The sequence below is a fragment of the Spermophilus citellus genome (genome assembly GCF_964194105.1).
Source record: "Spermophilus citellus genome assembly, chromosome: 15".
Classification (NCBI taxonomy): domain Eukaryota; kingdom Metazoa; phylum Chordata; class Mammalia; order Rodentia; family Sciuridae; genus Spermophilus; species Spermophilus citellus.
This window is the reverse complement of record NC_138195.1, coordinates 95,923,757-95,939,814: the sequence shown is the minus strand read 5'-3', so window position 1 is coordinate 95,939,814 and position 16,058 is coordinate 95,923,757. Positions and strand designations below refer to the sequence as shown.

The 16,058-nt window shown below is 58.2% G+C and overlaps 1 protein-coding gene across 1 annotated transcript in view; it reads left to right on the top strand.

Moving 5' to 3' along the window:
* Nucleotides 1-16,058, top strand: part of TCERG1L (transcription elongation regulator 1 like) — a gene marked incomplete at both ends in the record, with an annotated part of 174,005 nt that overhangs the window by 33,648 nt on the left and 124,299 nt on the right. The window contains one exon of the mRNA XM_081268127.1: nucleotides 2,787-2,984. Coding sequence (XP_081124253.1) covers nucleotides 2,787-2,984 — 198 coding nt within the window. The remainder of the gene's footprint in view (nucleotides 1-2,786; nucleotides 2,985-16,058) is intronic.

Genomic DNA, 16,058 nt, shown 5'->3' with positions numbered 1-16,058 from the left:
GAAGTGTGGAGATTTTCCCCCAGTCAGTCATTCAACTGATGGCTGCATGCCCCAGAGCTTGCAGAGGCTCCCCCCGGCCTGGTCCTGGGTGAAACACGCAGGTGTCCACCTGGGGCCCAGTGGTCTCTGCCGTGCTGCTCGCCTGGGCGTCGTCTGGGACGCAGTGAGTGAGTATGGCAGGTCCATGTGGCACTTGCACCCCCAGGAGCAGCGGGCCCTGGGCAGCAGCTGGCCTCTCAGTGGTAAAGGGGGTGTCTATCTGTGACATCTCATGGGAAAGCAGCCTGCAGTGTGACCGCCATGTGGTGCCAGCACAGAGGGGCCGTGCCAGCAGAGAACAGCAGCACAGTCAGGTGCTCAGGGGGTTCCGGGGGACGTTGACACTTATCTACGGGGTCTGCTGTGGGGTGGTTTGTTATTAAGCTGTAGGGTTTTGAGTATTGCTTACGTTCTCTTTCGATCCCTAGATGGTAATGATGGGATCCACTACACCCCAGTGGAACAGACGAGGTCCAGAACTGGGGACAGCAAGTGCCACAAGCAGGACTCTGCGTGGCTGTTGGGGACAGAGCAGTCAGCCCCTCGGGAGGAGTCAGTGGTTTCTTACAAAGCCACACCTACCTCTACCGTGTGATGCTGCAGTTCCCCTCCTTGGTATTTACCCAGAGGAGTTGAAAACTCATGTCCACATTAGGATCTGGGCACAGCTGTTATAGCAGTTTATTCATAGTCACCAACACTTGGAAGCTCCGGGGACGTCCTTCAGGGGCTGAGTGGGTAACTGCTGCATCCTTGGAGTGAAATACTACTCAGCCATAACCAGGAATGAGCTGTTGCGCAATGGAGACATGAAGGGAGCTCCCGTGCGCCTCGCTCAGTGGGGGATGGAGGGACGTTAAGTGCACATGGCCAAGGGCAGAAGCCAGTCAGTGTGGCTGGGCAAGGCTTGGTTCTGATCACAGGGCATTCAGAGAAGACATGGCCACAGTGGATAGGCCAGGGGCTGTGGGGGTGGGAGGAGGGGGAAGTGCAGTGTGGGCATTTCTGGGGCCGCAGGACTCTGGGTGAGGCTGGGGTGGCAGATACGTGTCAGTGTGCGTTTGTCAAAACCCGTGGGACATTCAGCACCGATGACAACAAATCCTGCAGGAAACTGTGGGTCTTAGTGAGCCACAGTGTGTCCCCGAGAGCTCTCCCCTGTGGAGACACACTGCGGCAGAGCAAGGCGTCAGCAGGGACCTGGGGTGGCCAAGGAGGGAGGGGCACCTTCTGCTGGTTTTTCTCCAGCCCAACACTGCTTGGTGAAAAGTCAGCTCAGGTTTAGAATCCATGTCTGCCCGTCACAGGGACTTCAGAAACCGGGCAGACAGGAAGGAGAGGAGACAGCTTACGTCCACGTCCAAGACTGACTTCCAGTCCTCCACGGGCAGCTTCTTAAATATGTCTGACATCCTGGTGGAGGGCTCCCTGAGATGCAGATTGGCAGGCACTGTCCCTGGGCCTGGGTGGAACCGAGCCCTGCCTGTTGTCCCCAAACAGACAAGATCAGGACATCCACATGGTGTCAGGGCAGGCCCTTCCCTGCTCCATGCCCCATCCCTCAATGCTACCCACGCCAAGTGCAACCCAAGTCACCACACACCTGTGTCCACCTGCGTCCACCTGCACTGTCTGCTGTCCCCCAGCCAGCCCTGTTTCCTCATCGCCCACATCCTTCCCCTTGCCCCCCCCCCACCTGCCTCCCATTCTCCTGGACACACAGGGCCTTTGCACTCCCTGCTGTTTGTCCATGGCTCTCTCCTCCAGGGGCCAGTGGCTCCTCCCTGTGCCCCTCCCCATAAGGACTTTTCTAGCTCTTGACCCCCCCTTCTCTGCCTTTTCCCTTGTGCCCATCAACCTATCACAGAAGGCACATAAGTGAGAAAAATGTAGTCTGCATGTCCTCTGGGAGGCCGCGCCTGGAGGTAGCCTGTGCACTGTGGGCCCTCGGCTCTGTCCCTGTGAGCTGGAGCAAGCCGCACCTGTCAGTGACTGTAGTGTAGGTATTTAAGTGCTTTTCTGGCCTGTTTTGTCACTCACCTGTCTTGTGAGTCATTGCATAACTGTCCTTGATCCCTTTGGTGGCCAAGTCCTCACCAGGGATAACCTGATGTCAGGAGGCTGGCCGCATCCTGCAGCCACAGGCTGGGTCCTGTGAGCTCAGGACACCTGTCTGCCCTGACTCACAGCTGCCCCTTCCAGCAAGCCCTCCCCACCCCATGTGTGTGGCCTGGAGTGGCTCCAATGACCATGCTCTTGTCACCATGGCTTCCCTTTCCTTTCATCCTGTTGTGCACTGAGGATTGAGCCCAGGGACACTTTACCACTGAGCCACATCCCCAGCCTTTTTGATTTTATACCTGGACACAGGGTCTCACCAAGTTGCCCAGGCTGGCCTTGAACTTGCCATTCCTAGTTGCCGGGGTCACAGAGGTGCACCCTGCCCCGGCCTGTTGTGGTGATCTCTGATGTTGTGCACTATCCACGTGCATCGCAGCTGGGCTGCTTCTGTGAGGGTGCAGGGGTCTTCTCCTCTCCCGGGTGACCGTGGGCTCTGCAGTGCACTGGACATCCTGCAGTTGCACAGTCCACCCTCAAGTGCTTCCTCTGGGGAGGGAGGCCCACAGTGTGGGCTTTCTCTGGAGGGAGCTGGTGTGGGGTTTGGGTGCTGGTGCCTGACCTGGTGCAGCAGGCGTCTGTCACCATGGATGATGCACATCCCATTCTGACCTGTCCCTCTTCTGCAGGTGGTTGCCATAACAGCCTTAAGCCGATCAGCAACAGTCCCACCATCGCCATCGCAGCTGCCGCTGCAGCCGCTGCCGCCGCTATGGTCTCCGTGGACCCTGAGGGACTCCGGGGTCCATCCCCCGCCAGCGTGCAGCCCTGCCACTTCCTGACATTGGCGCCCATCAAAATACCGCTCCTGACGGCCCCCTTCTCAGGTAGGCACAGAGCCGCGCGCTGCTTGCAGACGGAATCCTCCATCGGTGAGAGGCAGGGACGCTGGCCTCCGGGGCTCACAGGACCCGGCCTGTGGCTGCAGGATGTGGCCAGCCTCCTGACATTAGGTTGTCCCTGGTTTCTGGTCAGTGCCTGTGGCCAGGGGTGCCTGTGCTGCCGGACATTCTTCTGAGGTCACGCAGGGTCTGCTCCACGTCTGACTGCCCAGACACACCTGGGTTCCACCAGGAGCCAGGCCTTGCTGTGCCACCCGGCATTTTCAGCCTGTGAGTGAAGAACTGAGCCGTCTCCTAGGACTCTGTGGTGTAGTGCAGGAGCCTGGTGGTGCAGGGACCCAGACCTTTGTTCTTTCCTTGTGTGGGGCACACGAAATAGCAAGAGCAGCCCTGGCAACGAGCCCGCATGGCACGAGAGCACAGGGCCGAGCCACTCGCCCCGCCCTGGCCAGGCTGGGACTGGGGCAGGACAAGTGATGGTCCCGAGCCCCTGAGCTGTCCTGGGGCGTCGGGCTGGCGGACACTCTGGCTGTCTGGGAGGTGCTGGGAGTCGTGGATGTGGGGCCAAGGAGGGAGACCAGGCTGGTCGCGGATCCGTGCCTGCCCGTGCTCACTAAGCGTGGCTGCTGGAGTCGGCAGGCCTGGCGACCGGGTGTCCCTGTGAAATGCGGGTTCCCTCAGGTGCCCGTTCGGGTAGCACAGCACTGGGGAGCCCTCCAGGAGTGCTCTGTTCCCATTGTTCACCTGAATGGGGATTCTGAGGAAGATGACACATGCGGGGGTGGAAATAGCATCCTGGATCCAAAAGCCCACAATCTGAAATGCCCCCAGTCCACCCCTTTGGAGTGCTGGCAGGGTGCCCCAGAGGAATTTCCACGCCGTAAAGATTTGTTTCTTGCACAAAATTATTTTAAAAATTTCGTGTGAAACCTTCAGGCCGTGTGTACAATGGTACGTGAAACATAAATAAACTTCCTTTTAGCTGGAGTCTCATCCCCAAGATGTCTCATCACGGATGAGCAAAAATCTGAAAAAATCCCTAATCCAAACCCCTCAGAGAGTTTCTGGCCTGGGGACCTCTCCTCCTGCAAACCTAGGGTGGTCCTCTCCACGCTGGGCGCGGCCTTCTGTGCTTCCATGTGGGTGTGATGAGTATCTGGTCAATGTACTCTCAAGAACCAGGCCCCGTTTGCGTTTCCGCGTGTGAGTGAACTCACATTTGGAGTCTGATGGGAAAATAAGCGAGTGTGTGGGTGACCCTGTATGGAGCCCAGCTCCCAGCTGTGTCAAGATGCTGCCTGAGACCTGTCAGTCACTGACATTTGATCAGCTGACACTGATCCCAGGAAATCCATCTGAGAACCAAGACCTGGGTGCCAGGGGGCTTCACTTTCTGTCTCTCAGGCATTTAGGGAATGACATCATAAACATTAGCCCCCTTCTGTGTTGGCCTTTTCAAAGGTTCTGTAACCGAATCAGCCACACTATGCGCTCAGTTGGAAAAGGTCAAGCCTCTCTGTTGTAGTCTCTGCCTCAATGGGGGTGTTGGCCTTGAACGTTTGATCTGAAAGCTCTGTTCTGGAGGAGGGTGAGGTTGAAATGCAGTCGGGGGGTGGACCAGGACCAAGGAGCTCACTGAGCTGCGGGCTGTGAGGCAGCCTAGGCACTGCAGCTCTTCCAGGGGTGCCCAATGAGGGTGTTGGAGGGGTGGCCACCTGCAGTACTGTTCAGGGCACCTCCTCTGGCCATCTCAGAAGTGAGTGAGGCCAGCCAGGCCCATGTGACACCAAGCTGGAGACCCCTGGAGAACCTCTTGAGAAGCGAGGCTTGCAGGAGATGCTGGGCAGCTCGCCGGCCAGGGCTGCTCAGGCAGGCTGTCTCCAGGCCACTCTCCGCAGCCCGTGCAGGGAGCTGCTCTTGGAGTCAGCTGTTCTGATGAGCAGCTCGCTGGAGAATTCCTGACACCCCTTAAAATAGGTGGATGGCGAGGGGCAGGAGAAGGACAGAGGTCCCTGGGAGGTCTAGGGGGACCCAGAGTAGAGGGAAGTCGTCAGTGGAAGTCTGCTCCGTGAGAAGTGATGTCGTGGACGCCGGTGCCTTGGGTGTGTCCAGAGGGGAGCCACCCGTGTGCACCCAAACGTGATGAGCTAGACGCCCTCAGCTTGGTGACAAGAGCCAGATGGCCTCAGAGGCCACACAGAGTGGGATCAATGGTTCTCATCGGGGCACCTTGGTCCTCAGGGCATAGTTGGCAGTGGCAGGAGATGGCTTTTGGTTGTCGGACCTTCAGGAGCTGCTGCGGGATCTTTGGGGTAGAGGCTGGGGAAGTAGCCCGTGTCCCTGGCCCCAGGACAGTCCCCGTGATAACAGTGATCCTTCAGTCAACACCAGCGATGCTGCCGTCAGGAAATCCTGGCTCATGCCAGGAGGGTGCCAACCAGAAACTGAGGCCCTGGCAGGTGCGGAGTCACCTGGGAGTTCCTGTTCCTCTAGCTTGAACCCCGGAGGAACCAGGCTCTCTGGGAGGAGGGAGCAGGAGAACCTCAGGGTATTTGTCCTCAGGGGGAGCAGCTGGATCCTGGGGACTGGCTCTGCCCGCAGCCCGAGCAGGTTCCCCTCCTGGGCTGCCACTCAGCACATCCCTGCATTGCCTCTCTGCTGCTGGGCCCCTCAGCCTCCTGCTGGTCCCCTTCCTGGGCCCCAGGTTACCTGCATGCAGGGTTGGGTCTTTCTATCCTGGCCCCTCTGCATAAGTGGTTGACTGAACTCAGCTGACTTCAGGGCCCTGCCTTCAGGGACCACTGTCCCCAGAGCTAGGCTGAGCAGAGCTGCTCTCTGCATCGAATGCTGCTGCTCAGGTCTGCTGGAGGTAGTAGAGGCAGCGTCGAGTGGAGGGCACAGAACACTGCAGATGTGCTGTCTGATATTCAGATGGGCATCCTGTGACCAAAGGACCCCACAAGAACAGTTTAGCAGAGGAAGGGTCTGTCTTGGCCCCCAGTTTCAGAGACGTAGTCCATGGCCAGCCAGCCCCACAGTCTGGGTCAGAGGTGAGGTGGACATCATGGCAGAAGGTCATGAGGAGGAAAGCAGCTCAGGATGGAGAATCAGGGGGAGAGGAACAGGCCCCAGGAAAACCAAGCCTTCCCGTGACCTGCCGCCTCCAGCCACGCCCACCTGCCTAGTCACCACCCCATCCTTCAGACTCCCGGGGCTGATTCAGTTACCGCTCTCATAATGCAACCCTTTCACCCCTGACTATGCCTGGTGAGCTCAGAGCTTTGGGGACAGCGCGTGTGCAGTCATAGCCCTGCCCTTTCTGCTGACAGCTGGGCTAGGACGGCTGGAGGAGCCACCAGGAGGCTGGACAGAAAGGCGCCCTCTTCACCAGGTCTCCACCACAGCTGCTGGCACCTCCCTGCTCCTCCAGGCCTCTGGCTTCAGACTGTAGAGAAGCTTCCAGGGGAGGCGATCTCAGTGTGCAAGGAGCTGTTTGTCAGGGCACCGTGAGAGACAGGATGAGCGGGCTGGGGATGTCCCCGGAGCGCGCCAGACCTGCAGCTACCAGACAGGGTCCTGCCCTGACCTCGTGCCAGGAACGGTGAGGTGGGCTCAGAGCTGACTGAACTCGGCAGCTGCCCCACAGGACAGGATAAATGAAGTGGTTCTTCTTTTAAGAATAATCCTGTCTATTTTTACGACATGACTTGCCATTTTCTTAAGCATGTGAGTGGGAAAGGTGCTGTGTGAGTGAGGAGTCGGTCTCTAGTAGCAAAAATTACCATCAAATACAAATATTAAAAGGTGCCATCTGCCTTGGAGATCATTTGCCACCTGTTCTTTTGCTTCCAGAACTATTTAATGGTCTAGATTTAACATGTTGTCCTGCCACAGAACAGCTGGGAGTGACTATTTTTTTTTCTGCCAGTATCTTGCCAGCCAAGCCGCATAACGAGTTCGAGAAGTCTCCAGGCCAGAGCCAGCGTGGCCTTTCAAGTCTCCCTTGTTAGGGAGCCTGCAGATGCTCAGGCAGGCCCGGCGACAGCCGCCGTCAGCCATGCGGCATGAAGCTTTCATTTCTTTTCTTTTCTTTTTTTTTTTTATCCAGGAATTGTTTTCTCCTCCACTATAATCAAAAATGTCATAATACATATTAACATTTTAGAGTTTTCCTGAGACAGAAATACAGTAACACGGTAACAACATAATTACTCACAGCCCAATATGCAGGAGTCCAGCTTCCTGTGGGGAAGGCGTGTGCGTCTTGGACGGAGGCCTCAAGCCACCGTTAGGAGAAAGCGTGGGGACCTGGACAGGCACTGGGCTTCGTGCGCTTTGCTACCCGTGACGACCCAGGTTGTGTCCAGACGCCTGTGCAGGTCTCCAGGCTGGCGCTAGGACTGGGTGTGCGGCAGCCTCTCCTACGTGGAGAGTGTCCCTGGGATCCAAGGGCAGGACCCGTTTTCACACGAGTCTCCCCCTTCGGCCAGGTCTAGGTGGCGCACCCAGAAGGTGCTCCTGTGACCCGAGTCCCCCAGGGCTCTGGTCCCTGAGGAACCTGCAGCACTCTGTCTGCATTGGCCATCTCCACCGGTGGATACGACCCACTCTTTCTCTGAAAAGAAAAATTGGAGCTGCTGCTGGCCAAGCCTGTGCATCTACGTCAGGAGTAAAGCGTGGAGTGCCCCAGACGCCACGTGGCCCTCCCAGGGGAAGCAGCGGAGCCCGGTGCCCAGCCTCCCTGCAGCTGTGCCACATGCGTGCCAGGCACCCTCTGCTGCTCTTTCCACGGTTGTTCGCCATACCCTCCAGGGCCTGCAGACTTGTCTCCTCTGGAGTTCACAGAGTGCACCCTGGGTACGCACCTGGTGCAGCCGGTCTTGTCAGGGAGGTGTCTCTGGGCACTGCCCCCTGTGGCCAGAGGTTTCTGAGCGGGCACAGGAGGCGGCGCCCTTTGAGCTGCTCCGTGGAACAGCAGACACAGTTGTCACCTGTGTCCCTGGGACGCACTAGCCTTCCTGGTCTGACGCGCCTCTGCTGGGCTCCACCTGGGCCGCGTGCTCAGGAGCCCTGGGCCCTGCTCTGTGTCCCCTGAGCCTTCATCCTGGGTAGTAAGGATGGCAGCAGGCCTCCTGCTCTCTGGGCTCTGGGCTGCAGGTTCTTGGTGGGTGCCCCACTTTCCCAAGGACATTTCGAGCTCCCCTTCTTGTACAGGAAGGGCTGACTCCCACCGCAGGGTCTTCTCATGAAAAGCCGGCAAACCTCCGTCCCCAAGGTCTTCCAGCCACCCCAACCCCGTAGGCTCCAGTCAGGCAATGCCACCAGCATGTCCAGGAGCCGAGCCCAGCGCCTGGAGGTCACCCGGATCCTCCTCCTGCTGGCTCCTCATGTCCCGCTGGTCAGCACCATTGTCCCTCCTCTTCCCCAACACCGGGGTGGTGGGGAGGGCCATGCCTCTGTGTCCTCTCCTCTTGTCCAAGCAGCACAGCCTTCACACGGAGGCGGCTACACACTTCCTCTGCCTCCACAGCACCTGCACGAGCCACAGAAGAGCCAGCGTTCAGCTCTAGGAATCATGCACCAGCCCCCTGCTCACCTCCTTGGCACTGCCTTCCAGGGGGCTCTAACCCCTGAGCCCCGTAACTGAGCGAGGTCACCAACAGGAGGAGGCGCCTGCAGCCAGAAGTCTTCCTCAGCACTGTGAGCTTTGTGTCCCCTGCAGAGACGGCCCTCGGTGCAGGTCGGTCAGATCTCTAAACAGGAGCTCAGGCGCAGGACGAGGCTCTGCTGTGAAGGACTTCCAAGCAGTGGTCAAGCCCCAGTCCTACATTCTTGTAGGGTGAATTTTCTGGAATCCAAACTTTCAAGCCAGAAGGACTGTGGACCCCATGTGGCCAGACCCATTAGATAAGGCTGGGAGACCATCGAAGGTCAATAGAGACTGGCTCCCCACTGGCTGGAGAAGGGCCAGTGAGCCAGAGTCATCCTGTTCAGTGAGGGCATCACTGTGCCAAAATCAGCACCCGACGTCCTGAAAGTGGCCACTGCGGTGCTGAAGGGCGGCCAGCCCAGGAGCAGGGGTGTGTGCACCCCACGCACACACAGTTGCACATGGTGCCTGGGTGGGTCTGTAGTCTCCAGGCAGGGCCAGTTTAGGAGACCCTGGAAGGACTATGAGAAAACAGGTTGGTCTGCAGACGAGGGGACGGGCACCACTCATTGCTGCCTTAACTACATGTGCCCTGGAGGCGCATGGTTGTGTTAGGCCCAGCACTTAACCCTGCTGGATGTGCTTCTGGTAAGGGAGCAGCAGGCTCCTTCCAGCCGGGCCACTTGGCCTGATCTGAGATCAGTGCCCTTAGAGACAGCTCCATGACTGATGGGCATCAGAGATGGCAAGGGTGATGTCCGATCAAGGGTGTGGCCCAGCCTCGGGGCCCGCTTGTTGCTCAGGGCCTCACGCTCTGGAGTCTCTGGGTCTTGCCTCTCACACAGACCCCCATAGGACACAAACACGATCAGTGTCACACAAGAGGGCTGTGGGTGAGCTGGGCATGCGGACCTGTGTTTACTCGAGGTCTGAGTGGGAGGGATCTGGCCCTTTGCTCTGGACACTTTAATCTCTAGGGGCTACGTGGGACTTGCTTTGAGAAAACACCCCCAAAGTAGCATTGGTGCTTCTAAGTAGCTCCAGCTGTGCACAATGGATGGCAGGTCCTTGAAGGTGAGGCGTGAGGTCGCCGTCTGGTCCGGCACCTCCACCTTGGGTCTGCCTCCCAAGGGACCTGAACAGGTCCCAGAAACATCTCTATGTCCATGTTCACAGCCACATTATTCACCATAGCTGAGGGGTGGAAATGACTGTGACGACTGTCTACAGGTGACGGGGAGGACAAGGTGGAGCACGTGTGGACCACAGGAGACTCACCCGGGCTACAACATGGACCCGCTCGGGGACACCAGGCTCAGTGACATCAGCCAAGCCTCAGGGTGCCATGTGCGTGTGTCTCTGGAGGCAACAGATGCTTGGACGCCAGTGGAACAGTGGGTGCCGGGGCAGGGTGGGGCGGGAGCCAGTGTGCGCAGTCTCAGCTTCAGAAGATGGACAAACGCTGGGGGTGGGGGGGGACAGTTGCCCAGCACCGTGAATGGCCTGAGTGCCCTGAACCGCACACCCAGAAATGGTTATGACGGTAAATTTTATGGTGCATGAATTTTACTACAGTTTTTAAAAGTAGGTGCTGCCTGGAACAGGCCGTGGGGTCCTGCCCCGTGGGCTCTGTCTGAGAGAGAGGCCTTTGCACACACACTCATGGAACTTGTCATGGGAATTTGGAAAGTGCCAGAAGGAGAGCATTAGGTAGGAAACCTGTGAGGCTCCCACCTCCCTTGTGAGTTCGAGCTCCAGCCGTCTCTAGCCTCTGCATCCCCTCTGTGTCCCCTCTGCGTCTCCTCTGCGTCCTCTCTTGTAACAGCCTCTGGCAGCCAGGGTTAGCCATCTGGAACACAGTAGAAACCGAGGTGTGATGAGAAGAGGCCCCAGCCCAGCCGGAGCAGCGGGCGCAGGCCCCTGCACTCTTCTTGGGCAGCTGGGCAGACTTCAGTGGGGACCACAGGGAGCTGGCAGAGGCAGAGCCTGGCCCGGGGGTCTGTGCTGGGTGGGGGTGTGGTCCTGGAACAATAGGGTGAAGTGCCGTCCTGAGTTGGGGTGGGTCCGGGGGCACAGAGGCTGGGAGGGGCCCAAGGGAGGGGGTAGACCTGCAGGGCTGGGGTAGGGGTCAAGGCAGCGAGGATGGGACTGACACTGGGCAGTGGGGGACCAGGGCGAGACCCAGAGCACCAAGGATGGGGCAGGGTTGGCTTGGAACTTCTGCTCTCACAGTGTTTTCCTGGGACATTTGGCAGTTTACCCACTGCTTGAGGACACAGTGATGTCCCATCGTCCCTACTTCAGTGCCCCCGGCACGGCCTTCTGAGGCAGGGGTGGAAGTGAAGCCCCCTGGCCGAGAAGAGGCAGGACCTGGTGCAGGCCAAGGTGCCCAGCATGCCATGCCCCCAGGTTAGCTAAGCAGGGGACACAGGCAGGCAGAGGGTGGGTCAGCGTGCACGGTGTCTTACACGTGATGAGAGGCCGTGCGTGCTGACCCGCAGTCTCCAGCTCCAGGAGGAGGTGAGGACATCATGGTGGAGCAGCGCCTGTCCCCTCCGCCCCTGCGACAGGGTGAGGATGGCTGTGCTGGGCCCTTGCTGTGGGTGACGTCCAGCAGCCCTTGCCACCCCCCATGTCTCCTGGGGACTCCCAGGGCTCCTGGGAGGAGGCTGCTGTGCTGGGACATGCAGGCCGTCTTCCCTGGGAGGGCCTGCTGACCAGTGGCACTGTGACAGGGACTGACGGTCCTTACCCAGACAAGCACGCGCCAAGGACCAGAGACTCCCAGGACCATGGTGCCCCTCCTGTGCTCCTGTCCTGCTCCTTCCCACGGTTGTCATGGCGTTGTCATCTGACACGGCCCTGGAGGGTGTGTCCTTTAGCATGCACGTGGATTCCAATGAGGTTTGGGGTCTATGACAGTCACCTGGCCACCTTGGGAGGGAGCGGGCTGGGCAGGTCCAGGCCAAGTCAGCCCGTGTCATCGCTGTGGACGATCTTTCTCCAGTGACCAACGCGTCTGCATGCAGAGCTGGGTAGACTCTGACCCAAAGGAGAAGGCAGCAGAGGACAGACATGACATGAAGGCAGAGGGGCCGAGTCTCTTCACACCACTCCAGCCACGGGGCATCTGCAGGACAGATGCAGAACCCGTGTTTTCAGCAAAAGCCACCAAACGTCCCTGCGGCCCCTTTTGGCACAGGCAGTGTGAGTAGCAGGCTGCTTCCTGCCTACACTTTTGAAATTCCATTTACCTCTTTAAAATTACAAGCCATCAGGCAGGTGGGACACCCCATGCAGCCAGCCAGGCCGGGGCTTCGCCTGGAGGTCTCTGGAGGGATCTGCACAGGCAAGGGGGGCTCTGCCAGCGCCTTAAGTCTGCAGGCCGCGTCCCTGGCCTGCCTCGGCCTCTTTGTTAACACACCGTTCAGACCTCACTGCTTTCAAGGGGCCCTGGCCTGGCAGGACCAGGTTTGCTCACGGTCTTTCTGGATGCTCGGCAGGGTGTGCTGCTTTTGTAAGCAGTGCTGTCTTGGCTGGGAGAGGACTGGTGTCTGGATTGTTCTCTGAGTACAGAGCGCTGTGTTCCGTCCTCAGGTTCTCATTTGCCAGGCTGAATGATTTGAAATGGGGGAGGCCTTGCTGCTCAGCTCACGGTAAACAAGCCGTGTGTGTGTGTGTGTGTGTGTGTGTGTGTGTGTGTGTGTGTGTTTGTGTGAGAGAGTGTGTGCGCGTGCGCACGAGCGCCTGCCAGGAGGCTTGCAGGCTGAGCTCCCAGCCCAAGCAGAAGCCCAAGCAGGAGCTGAGCAAATCCATGGCAGGTCCATGGTGTGTGCACACAGCACTTTGCACAATTGGAAAGAAGGCTTATGTGTGAGGCTTTCAAGAAAGAACTGAAGTCACAGTGGTTGGCAGAGGACAGGAGCATGCTCTCGTGCAGGGAGGCCAGCAGAGCACCTGCAGCCCCCAAAGGGCATCCTTCTGGGCTGTCAAGGGTCACTGTGAGCCCAGCATGCTGGCTCCCAAGGCCGTAAAAGTCCACATGGTCCCACAGGATGGCTTTCCAGAGGCTGCCGGCCTCCCTCCCTGCTCTTTCTTTCAGAGGGGACTGTGTCTGCTAAGGTGGCAGGAAAGACACTTCAGGTCATGGGATTCTCAGCAGCAAATGTACAGAGAAAGTCTGGGTTTTCTTAAGTGGACCACATGGTTCTGTCGTAGTCAGCGTTTCCCCCACCATGGCCAAGAGGCAGATAAGAGCAATTGGAGCAGGGAAAGTTCATGTGGGGCTCACGGTTTCAGTGGTCTCAGTTCCCAAATAGGTACCCCAAATACATACCCCAAAGTCAAGCCCCCAATACCCACCTCCTCCAGCCACACTTTACTGCCTACAGTCACCACCCAGTCAGTCCCTTGAGGACATTAATGTACCGATGGGGTTAAGACTCTCATATCCCAGTCATTTCACCTCTGAACTTTGAGGGGACACTGCATGTCTAAACCATAACACCTGCCATCCCCCTCTACAAATGTCCACCCCACCTTCCCCAGCCCCTTCCAGGTGGTGCTCTAGAACTCAGCGGTGAGTGCAGAGAGGGCACCCTGCCCCACAGGAGGCCAGCACCCAGAGCAGAGGACAGGCTGCCCCTCCAGCTCCGCCCCTCTCAGGAATCAGTCAGTCTGTGGAGACTGGTCTGGGTGCAGTCCAGGAGCTTGTGAATCGGAGGGCAGAGCCGACTTGGCCACTCCAGGGCCTTGCTTCCCTGGAGTGAGGCATGGTCCAGGCGAGGCAGGGACATATGCCGGATGGCCCACAAGATCCCAGCAGGACCACAGCTGGGCGGTCATGTGCAATCGCCCACAGATGTCCCCAAGGTGCCGTGCTCTTGAACCCCGTCTAGCCCTTCTGATACGAACATTTTAGGTGAATGATTTGGTTTCAGACAGTCAACCAGGCAGGGAGGCATTGAGGGACAATCTGGATCAGAGGTGCTGGAGGCTGGGACTAGGCAGGGAAGTGTGGGCATTGAGTAGTGGTCAGTCTAGCTTAAAGCTGTAGACAGCAGGCTGGACAGCAGGGTGCTCGTGCATGTTAGAGAAATGCAATCAAGGATGACTTCAAAGGCTTGGTCCTGAGCAAATGGTGGATGGAATGCCACTGACCAGTGGACATCTGTGCCTTGCAGATGTGGGGGACAGGTCTCTGCTTTCCCCTGTTGCTACCAGCCTCTGCTCTCTTCCTTAGAGTTCCTCTAAATAAGAGGTGCATACCTACTTGCCGGGGCTCAACCCATCTCCGCCTACTTTCTTTTGAAGCTGACTTTGGCCCCTGGTCACCCCTGACGTTGCTCTTATCGAGGCCACCAATCACTCGCATGGTCCTAAATCCTAGCAGGCCATTCTCTGCTCCGCCACTGACACTGCACCAGCATTTGATAGTCTGTCACTTTCTCCTTGTTGAATGTTAGCTCATTGGTCTCCAGGTTAACCCCTGGCTAATCTGGGCTTCCTGGGGGACCTCTGCCGGTGAGCTGCTTGTCCTCCTTTCTGGGCTCACCCCTCCCCCAGGGCCCCTCCTTTCCCCGTCCACAGTCTCTACTGCAGCACCACAGCCTGAGCTGCCGTGTCCTGCTGCTGCCCACACCGACTCCTGATTCCCTCCACACAACCCGTGTGCCCCAAGTCTGCGCACATTCCCTCTTGCATGTTTAATGCCCACACTGCAAATGAGCGGATCCTAAACTGAGCTCAGACATCCTTATAACTTTACTGAATAAGCTATGATTTTTATTATACTCATTTTTCTCAAGGCAGCACCTAGGGACAGAAATCACAGAAGCGAGGTGTCTGGGATGGAAATGGAGAAGGACACACCGTGGAGAATGGCGGGGAGGGCACGGGGATCTGGTGGCCTGCAGTCAGCCTGCCTCGCTCCCTGGCACAGAGATGTGCCCCAGTCCTGGACGTGGACGGGAGGCTTCGGGAAGGCGGGTGGTCTAACAGGGAGGGGCTCGTGACCACACCTAAGCCGGGCAATTGTGTCAGGCCTGAGAGGGAGCTGCCTCCGCCCGGAGTCGGAGAATCGTAGAGTCTGTGAAAGACTCCCGTGGGCTCGCGAAACCACAGGTGCAGCACACCGTGGCCAGTGAGCACACGGAAAGACACTCGGATCCATCGCCATCCTGAGATGCCACAGTGGTGCCACTGTGCACACTAAGTAGCTAAGATTAAAAGGGTGGGCAGTGACAAGCATGGTCCTCACACCCTCCAGGGGGCAATGACAGGCCTGGGTTTGAGGACAGAAACCCTCACGCTGCTGGCTGAACGCAGACTGGCACAGTCCTTGTGAAAAACAGCCTGGCAGTTCCTGGAACAGGTGACACAGGGGCCACCTGCCCTGCCCGTTCTGCTTCCAGGTATGTGCCTGACAGCCATGGAAACACACAAGTGCCCATAGCAGGGTTCCTGCAGGAGCCACGGAGTGGACCCAGCCCAGATGTCTGCTGGCTGATGAAGGTCAGCTAGATATGGTCGTCGTCCACCTGCACGATGCCATGTTCTGTGAAAACATAAGGAAATGAGCTACGTGCTTCAAATGGGTGGACACTGAACACCCCTGCTAAGGAGAGCAGATCAGTTCTGAAAACATGTCGGGAGCATGTTGGCATGTGCTTTCCGTCTGTGTGAAGGTGCAGAGCAGGCACAGCTACAGAGAGAGGAAGCAAGCAGAGTCCTGGGGGCCAGGCTGGGGGCCGGGGACAGGGAGGTGGCTGCTGGTGGGCACTGGGCTTCCCTCAGGAAGGAGGTGCTCTGAAATCGACTGCTGAGGGCTGCGCCCCCCTGTGGAACTGGTGAAAGTCACCAACGCGCGTGCTTTGAGTGAGTTGCAAGGTATGTGACTTGTGCCTTAATGTGCCCGCCTAAGTACCAGCTGCTTCTGTGCAGCTTGCCAGGAGAGTGCGAAGCTGCACGCTGCCACGTGTTCACATTTGTCTAAGAGAGGGAGGAGTGGAGACTGCCCCAGATCCCAACACTGCACACCCCTCCTGTGACGGGGAGTCCAGGCGTGCTGTGGACAGGCCACTTTCAATGCTTTTCAATCTGAGTGTGTCTTTTGCTCACCTCATGTCTGTGCTGGTAGCTGTGAGGACCTGTGTGGCTGGCCTTCGTGATGGGAATGGCCTGGAGTCGATGTCCGGGTTCCCTTGGGATCTCTTCTCAGCAAGGCAGAGGGCGAGGATGCACTGAGAAGCCCCAGGGAGCCTGGCAGCCTGGACCTGGGCTGCTTACAGCATGTGTGGTACCTGCAGAGCATGTACGTGTGCAGTGCATGCAGCCTCTGTGGCATGTGTCACATGTGCAGTGCACACGTGCAGCACATATAGCATGTGCAGGTTCTCCTGCTCCTTCCA